General features: G+C 32.2%; 1 protein-coding gene across 2 annotated transcripts; it reads right to left on the bottom strand.

The window, feature by feature from the left end:
* Positions 1 to 5,335: 5,335 nt before the first annotated feature.
* LOC124843457 (WEB family protein (DUF827)) lies at positions 5,336 to 9,007 on the bottom strand. 2 transcript variants are annotated; one of them, XM_047320205.2, is made up of 2 exons: positions 8,248 to 9,007; positions 5,336 to 7,148 (listed from the first exon to the last, which is right to left on the bottom strand). In XM_047320205.2, the coding sequence occupies exons 1-2, from the start codon at positions 8,461 to 8,463 to the stop codon at positions 5,670 to 5,672; spliced, it is 1,695 nt and encodes a 564-aa protein (XP_047176161.2). In that variant the 5' UTR covers positions 8,464 to 9,007; the 3' UTR covers positions 5,336 to 5,669. The 2 variants fall into 2 exon arrangements, with proteins under 2 accessions (XP_047176161.2, XP_047176162.2); XM_047320206.2 differs by having other exon boundaries at positions 5,336 to 7,145; positions 8,248 to 8,998.
* Between the last annotated feature and the right edge of the window lie 352 nt (positions 9,008 to 9,359).

Genomic DNA, 9,359 nt, shown 5'->3' on the forward strand with positions numbered 1-9,359 from the left:
CTAATACCTAAATTTAAACACTCAAATAATCAACCAATTATACCCTCCTAAAGTCGCTCTTAAATCTGCCAAGTTTGAAAAAGCAAAATGGAATTTGGAAAAGAATAATGAAATAGTGGGGACATACGATTTATTGTAATTCAAAAATTGTGTCTAGGTTTGATATTGGGACAAATTTGGTGACATTAATTCATATCAAACTAAATAAATTTTACTTTAATTTTTACTAAGAACATTCTTAATTGTTGGTCTTCTTGAGAGTTATCATTTTAGATTATCAATCTAACAAATAATCTGCAAATCAATCTTCTGCAGTATTTCTCTTATTTTTGACAGATCGTTTTCTTTATAATTGTCGGTCTCAGCTTTTCAAATTGAAATAAAGCATCAAAGAAAGTTTGTGAGGAGCTTGAAAAGGAAACGAGATTATGATTATTCTAACTATGAATAGTTAGTTCCTCATTTGAAATTTACACAGTTGAATTCATTCAAAATTTCCATTTTCATGCATTCCTTCCATTCAATATAAAAGTTTTGTACATCAGTGGACAAGTACTTTACATTAGTGGACGTGTTTCATCAATAATATTAGACTCCTAAAATGTCATGAAATCTTGAATTTTTTTGTAGGTACAACTTTTGTAAACTCTTGTAAGGGTTTTGGAAGACTTGGTGAAGCTAGTCTCTCTTTGCACTATGCTAACATTATCAATCAGATAAACATGATTGTAAGCTAGTTCTGGTTTTGCTTCTATGATGTTTTTTTTTAAGCAAGGAAATTTCAATCTATAAACCACTTCTCCAATCTTTTCAATAATTTCATACGGACCATAAGTTCAGGTGCAGGATTGAAGATTAAGATGCCTCAAGCATTCGCACCCTCTCGTCACTCTCACCGCCTGCAAAATTCTTATCATTGTTGTTCTTTGTTGCCAACTGTTACAAAACCTAATGCAGCAACCCTAAATCGCGCTTCAGAACCCTCTCGCGCAAGCTTCTATCTTCAGATTCACATTCGCACTGCATAGAAAACCTAAAACGCTGCCGCAGAGAAATCCTAATTTGCGACTCTTGGTTGACGGCATTGAAGAGGATGGAGATGAACAAGAGAGGGAGAGAAGTCTCACGAAGATGTAAGAAGGAAGGATTCACACGGGATGAAAATACCGAAACCCCATTTAACCCTTTATTTCTCGATTACCGCTTAACTTTATCATATTTGGCGCATTCCATTCATCAGAAATGACACACACAAAACAAACTATGATTTATTAATTTATTTTTTCACAAGGATATTATTTTGATTTCGCCCTATTTTCTATATATTTTTCATCAGAATCTCCACTCCATTATAAATTATAAATGGTGAAAATTTAAAATTTTGATGATTAAATGGGTTAAGAAAACTTAAAGTAAAAAAACTAAGTAGTAAAATCACTAATCAAAGTTTTTAAAAATTTTTGAATTCCATCATTTTTTTTAGAATAACATAATTGATTATGGACTAAGAAGGTTTTTTTTTCTATAACAAAAATAATTAAAAGCAAATAGAAGAGTTTTCATAATAAAATTCAAATATATTTTTAATATTTATAATATAAGAAAATTTTAAGTTTGATCCTTATAAAAAGTTTCATTCTTTTAGTCTTTTTAAAATTAAAAATCACTATTTTTAATTTCTAGTGTTATATAACATTAGTTAATTGCTTATGTCAAAAACAAAGTTTAGTGTTCATGGTTGACAAAAAAAGTCAAATAATCATGATAAATGACACCACAGTGTTGTAATAATTTTAAAATGAATATTCCGGACTAAAAGTAGTATTTTGAAATTTAAAAGGATAAACATAAAAACTATATTTTACAAAAACTAGAACAAAAATGTATACATTTTCATCACGAGTAGAAATAGTTATTTTAAAAATTTATTGAGATTTAAAAAACTATAAGCACAAAATTCAAGATTCACTAATCTTACCGCAACTAAAATATATTAAAGATTTGATAATAATTATTGTTATTATTAAAAAAAATTAAACAATCTAAAACAATTACTTTCTATTTATTTATCTTTATTATCTCTTCAACCAAAGAATCTATCCACTTAACTTTCACTATTTTTCTTTTATTTTTTCTCATTTTCAGGTACTTTTTCATTAATTTCTTAAATCTATGTCAAATATATCATTTCTGTCACCGGCAATAAAATAAAATAGAAAAGATAAAATAAAGTAACTGTTTCTGATGGTTCCTATGAGGTATGAAATTAAATTAAAAACCTTATGACATTTTTAAATTAAAAAGTAAAAACAAAAAAATTAAAGTATGAAATACCTGAAATGTACACGATGGGTCTAACAAAAAGATACATGTAACATTCCAGTCACACCATTAAATACTATATTGTTGATTAATATTTATTGAAAATATAAAAAAATTGTGAATTTTGGTTTTAGTTTAATATTTTTTAAATTATTTTTGTTAAGAAATAACTTTAAATCTAAAATAATTCCTTAAAACTAGTTTATAAGATGAGTTTTGAGTTTTATCTCTCCTCAAGGATTTTCAATATCTTCTTTCCATCAAGATTTATACATTCTTAAACATTTGATAGTAAATAAAAAAAATATGTCTAATGTGACATTCCAAATAAATTATAATATTAGAAAGCAGTTAAGAGATGTACTTAAAATATTATAGGATTACAGTAATCCGGAATTTACTAAGAAATTAAAACTTCAAGCACTAGAGTATTCCAAAATATGCCCAGAATTTGAAACTTAAAATATAACAAGGTATACTAAAGTACTTCAAAATACAAGAACTGGAATTGTTCAGAAACATGGAAAGCTATGGAATTCCTAGAGAGACTAAGCTGCAGCATCATCTTCATTCCTCTCCAATGTTACCTCCAAAGAAACCTCATCTTCCTCTGCTCACATCCAAGTGGATGATCATTGCAAAAGAAAATACATACAACAAGCACACAAACAAGCAAGGGTGAGCTAATTATATAAAAGCATGCCTCATATCAAGCACATAACATACAAGAGTTAATTTAAATCAAAGCAGTTTAAGGCATACATCCTAACGTGTTATCTTCTAGACTTGACTCGTCCGGACTTCAGAATGATGGTCGAGCTATGGCGGGTCCTGCACTCGTGGTGACTTATGAAACTTGGGTTCCCCACCCTGCCACACTCACGAGGTTAGCCTGTTCCGGGCCTTGAGGCATACTGGAAGCCCCCAAGACTAAGACCTCCTGCTACTCCTCACCACATGGATTAATCCTTCTACTTGAGTATGATTAGCCATTGGAGTTTCAGAATAACCCCCAAGACTGAGCTCCTACTTTCATTCTAAAACACTAAGGATCTCACCAAGAGATCCTACACTGATGGAACTTGATTTACAACTTGGATCATACTTTCATCACTTTATAATCATATACTTTCTACCAAAATCAACATATACACAATCTCAACAATATACATCATTCACCACTTACAAATTATAAAAATAACATCTCCACAATTAAACCTAAGTTAATCAATACCAAGAACCAAACAACTCCAACTAATTCATAACAGCTCATAAAATGCATCAATTTATACATACCTACAAGTAATATAATTATTTATTAACACTCACGTTTCAATATAATAAACAACTACCCTTACTTTATTATATATATATATATATATATATATATATATATATATATATATATATATATATATATATTAAACTAATATATATATTATATTAAACATATATATAATACGTAAACGTAACTAATTAAACTAATATACATATTATATTAAACATATATATAATACGTAAACGTAACTAATATATATATATATATATATATATATATATATATATATATTATATTAAATTAATATATATTATATTAAATATATATATGTATATATTTATATATAGATCCTTACTTTGAATTCCAAACACACAGTGATAGATTTTTTTAAAATTATAATTGACTAGAAATTAACACATGATAACTTTATGCATCTACAATCAACTTGTTTTATTTCATTTTCATGTAGAGATCTTTCTTTACTTCAATTGGGCTGCTCTATGATCAGGGAAATCAAATATAAACAAAGAATTCTAGAAATTATAAAAATAAATCAAATAAAATAATTAGAATAAAAGAAAAAAGATAAATCAATTGAATATAATTGAATATATATAACTAAAACTAAATTAAGAAATGAAAATGAAGAATTGACAAATTCTTTAAGAATTATAGATTCATTCTAGAAGAAAAAAGATAGATTGAAATAGAATAAAATATAAGCGGGTAGCGGGAATCGAACCCGCATCGTTAGCTTGGAAGGCTAAGGGTTATAGTCGACGTTGATTCATGATTTTGATTTAACGTCTCTAATTCAAAACCGAACTCAGGTTTTTAAGGTTCCTCTATCCTACCAACAAAGAAAGGATCTCAATAATTAACAATTAATTTATTTAAATTATCTACACTGTTCTCTTATGCTCTAAATCTGAAATGCCTAATTTTAATATTTTCACTTCCTCTCACAGCAACCTCAAACAGTACCTGTACATCTATTTAATACCTATATACATGCTATTACAGAACCCTTACTCCCAACCTTCCAACAAGATCAATTTTAGCCAACAAACTCATTCAAAACAAATTAAATTCATCACATCACAACATGCACAATTTCACAATTTCAATTATAATACCCAATACAATAAAAGTCATAAAACAGTTTCACAAGAGCACACCAGTTCAACATTCATATACATATATTTTTATAACATAAATTCATACAAAAATAATTAGCTCCCCTTACCTGGTGGGTTGCTCAACACAGTTCACAGATGCTCTAACAGTACTCCTACACCGTGCGAAACTGTACAAAACCCGCTGGAACGCAAAACCAATCGGATGGTCTCGTAGCTCTTGACTCCAGGAACAAGAAAACACCACCAAATTAGGATTCAATCGGTGGAAATGGCTGAAAACCTAGAGAGAAGTCAGAGCATTTGACTTAGGGCAAGGTTTCTGTTCGAGAGAGAGAGGAATATGTGAAATGAAATCTGACTTGCAAGGAAAGAGTCCATCCCAAGGTTCAAGTGTCCTTGGGTCAATGGGTCTGGCTTGTCAAATTAGGGTCCAATGGCTTTATAAAATCTTCAGACTATTACATCTAATAAACTACAAATTTTTGTTAATGTAATTCTAACAAATCTTGTACTCATTTAATCTTATCTTTAGTTTTAAACAAATATAAACTAGCGTATTAAGAGAGAAAAAAGCGAATAAAAGCATTTTTCAACATTTCTGAATCAACAATTATTAAACTTATATACTGGTACAAACCAAGTGATAGAACACACTTCCAGTAATAATGATCCAACTTGCATACCTTGAATTCCTCATGACTCTGATGATCCAACCAAGCAACATAATATAATGTACTAGCTCCATCAAAGCTAGCTACATAATTACAAACCAATACTCAAACAACATATTTTACACAATAAGACACCCACAAAAACCTCTACAAAAATATCATGAAAGTAAGCACATGAACCAATAAAGAATGACATGGGAACATAAAGATACACCAGCAGTGGCTATTCAATCATGCATGGGGATTAAGGATTGAAATTTATGCCCTTTTCTTGCTTGGTTTTGTCAATGGGGGCAGTGATATTTGAATGAATCCAAATTTCTTCCTTGGTGGCATGAACTGCTTCCGATTGCTCCCATCTTTCTCAGTCTTTGTTGGAAGAGTTAGATCTTCCCTCAATGCTTGAAGCATTTGACTCAACGCCACCTTTTGTCTTTCAGTGTGCTCTTCCATCTCCTTTCTTGTAGCATATCCTTCAGGAACCTGCTTTCTGCTAAGTACATCTCTCATAGAAATTGTGGGTCTTAATGTTGCCTTTGGACCATTGTTTGCTGTTGTTGACCTGGTTACATCATTCAGAGAATCCTGACAGATTCCACCTTGATTAAGCTTGTTACAATAAATAGTGTTATACCTCCTGAGATCATCCTCTGGAATCCATCTCCTTAGAGCCTCCTCAGCAGCATATTGCTTTTGGTTTGCACTTTCAACTCTGTTTAAAGCATCTGTCAAGACTTGTTTGCTGTGTAGAACTTCCTCCGTTGCTTCCTCCAACTTCTTCAAAATAGTCAGTTTAGAAATTTTTGTTTCATCAATTTGAAACTTTGCATCTATTACCTTCTTCAAAGTTGACTCCTCTGGTATATGAGCCTTGGAGTTTAGGGGAGAGCGATCTCCAAAAGCAAAACTGACTTTCTCAGGCTCTGGCAGAACAAATCCTGAAGATCTTTCAGCATTAGATAGAGCCTTGATTTCAGCAAGAGCAACGGATTCTGCTGCCCTTGCAGCTTCTTCCATCTTTTTAGCAGCGAGCCACCTCATCTCAGCAGTCTTAACACTGAATCCATATTCTTCATACACACTTAAGGGCTTTGAAGGTTCAGATCTTCTAGTCTCAACCATTCTATTGCACTGCCCGGAATCAGAATTGAAATTTCTTACAGTATTAGCAGGGTTACCTGACCCACAATCTACATGAGATGCTGGAGGATTTAATTTTGTCTGCTCTTGGACCCTCTCTAGAGCAGATACTGCTGCAAACTTCGATGCTAGCTTTTCTCGTGTCCTCTCCAAAAAAAATTTCTCCTTCTTCATCTTCTTGTTCAAAGACTCAACAGAGGACTGTATCACCCCAAGTTCATTTATAGTTTTGCATAAATTCAACTTGGCTTGCTTCAACTCCATTAAGATCATATCAGGTGATGATGACATAATAGAGCACGGGCTTGGAATTTGCATCATCTGTTCTTGATCATTGACATTGTTTCCACAATTTTCCTTATCCATCTCCTTGATAACAGGAGTTCCAACTTGTTCATATGAACTTACATCTCGTGATGCAAAACATTTCATAGCCTCTTTTTGCAGTTGCTGCTTCAAGTCCTCCACAATCCTCTTAGTAGCTCCCAGTTCTTCAAGCACATCAAGAGTTTCAAGTTCTTTGACAATCAAATCCTTTTCCAACTCCGCTGCCTGTTCCTCCACTTTCTTTATGTCAAAATCTTCAATGCTGTTCTGCTAATGATAATCTTCTTCTACATCAGAAAGTAAACTAACACACGGGGCAGGTATCAAGAATGTACAACGAACTATCCTACTTAAAGCACATTAGTAATTCACTAACCATGCAAACAAATTTCTCTACCAAATAGAACTTAGATCCAAAATGCTTACAAGTTTTTTAATTTGCATTATTCTTTAATTAGAATGTCAGTTTTGGTATTTCGCGTAATAAAAACTTGTTAAAAAAATACTACAATGTCCCAGTGTTTACTCCAAAATTTGAATCTGCATTGTAGTGTAACTATAGGTGAACTTGTAGCTTTAATGAGTACATTCAAAAAGAAGTTCTGAATGTGTATTCGCGTTATTTAAAGTCCTACATTTAATTATTTATTGTTAATTTGATCTTTAGACATACATTCATATTATCACTAAAATCACGTCTCACATGCAACTTTGGATTAAAATGAATGATGAATATTAGTTTTAGGAACTCCTTTACTCTTGTTAATTCTTCATATTGAAGTGCAATGAATTACAATCTAAAAAATTAATTTTGGCATTTATCAATTGAATTGAACATCAGAAAAATACTTAGGCATCTTCATTTATGTTTTGTCAAAATGAAAAATATGTTCAACAACCCAGTGTTAAGAAGAAAAAATAAAATAAATTCAGGAAAATATAAAATTATATTATAAGTAAAAAATTATCTTAAAAAATACAAAAAAAATCAATTTATAAATAAGAAAAATTCATTTTCTTTAAGAAAATGCTGATAAAGGGTTTATTCAGTACTTATATATCAATTTATAAATAAGAAAAATTCATTTTAATTTTTCTTTAAGAAAATGCTGATAAAGGGTTTATTCAGTACTTATATATCAATTTATAAATAAGAAAAATTCATTTTAATTTTTCTTTAAGAAAATGCTGATAAAGGGTTTATTCAGTACTTATATATCAATAACTGCACGACTAATCTAGTTTAATTGATAACTTTGAATTGAAGTGTTGAACATACAACCACTTCGATTACTCTCAGTAAGAATTTGCTAAAAAGAAAAATTGAAAACGAGTCCAAGGTGCAGAAAAACAGATCCAGAAAACTTACAAAAAACGGCATCCAAGGCCCGCTACCTCCAAAACGGGTCACGGCTTCTTTAACCGATCCAAACGGCGGTGACGTGTCAATCTCCGCTCGGAAATTCACTCTCCGAATTCCGCCTGACCCGATTCCGCCATGGTTCCCTGCCTCGGGTCTGACTTCCCTTATGGCGGGCGTTCCGGGCACCCCATCGGCGGCGGCGGCGTCTCGAGTTTCTGCCATTTCGACGAAAACAAAAAAAGCGTAGGAACGCACACGCGGGTTTCAGAGAAGAAGCATGGAAAAAACCCAGAGGTGAAAAGGTTGTTTCTTTGTGGAAGCTTGGACTTCCGCGAAAAACCCATTGCGGAATTTATGCAATCCGAGGATGATGGAATTGGAAGGAGGGGCGTGATGATTATGTCGCGTGGCCGAGTCGCGACTCGGTGAGCCAAACGGGAAAAGGAAAAGGGAAAGGGTTGCAGAGGACGCTTTTGCGGGGGACCTTTTCCTTTTTCCGTTGAATGATAGGGTGGGGCTGAGAACCATGGTTTACGGTGGTGCGCTTTAAGGTGGTTGGTTGGTGCGAGTGAGAGGCAATGAGGAAGTGACACGTCATAAGGAGACTGAGGTCGTTGTGTTGGTGATTGACTGGGAGCGTGATTGACGCAGAAAAGCGTTGTAATTGACTTTTTAGCGGGGAAAGTGGTACCAAACGAAACGACGACGTTTAGTTCGACCCACCACCACTAACTCGCTTTGGTTACTGCTACGATTAGTTTCAGTAGTGCGCACGCAGTAAAAGCATTCCCAATTGCCATGTCTACAGTAAAGTTGTTGCTTTAAGAAAAGTTTTTAGATTTTAATGTTAAAATTATAGTACCCAGGATTCAGTGCACATAGGTAAAGTTAAATCTAGTCATTGCTCTAACAACAAATACTTTTAACAGAAAAAATTTTCGTATAAACTTAAACATTTTAAAACACTTGCTAAACTAATCAGTTTTAAAATGTTTTTAAGAAAAAAAAAAGATTTTTAAATAAGCTAAATTTGACACAATACTATGTGCAGTTAATAATTTAAAAAATCATTAAACGTGTTAGTTTTGAAAAAATAGCATTGTTTTATTTATCAAAAC

The sequence above is a fragment of the Vigna umbellata genome, chromosome 5 (assembly GCF_029865625.1).
Source record: "Vigna umbellata cultivar VRB3 chromosome 5, Vumbellata_1.0, whole genome shotgun sequence".
Taxonomy (NCBI): Eukaryota; Viridiplantae; Streptophyta; class Magnoliopsida; order Fabales; family Fabaceae; genus Vigna; species Vigna umbellata.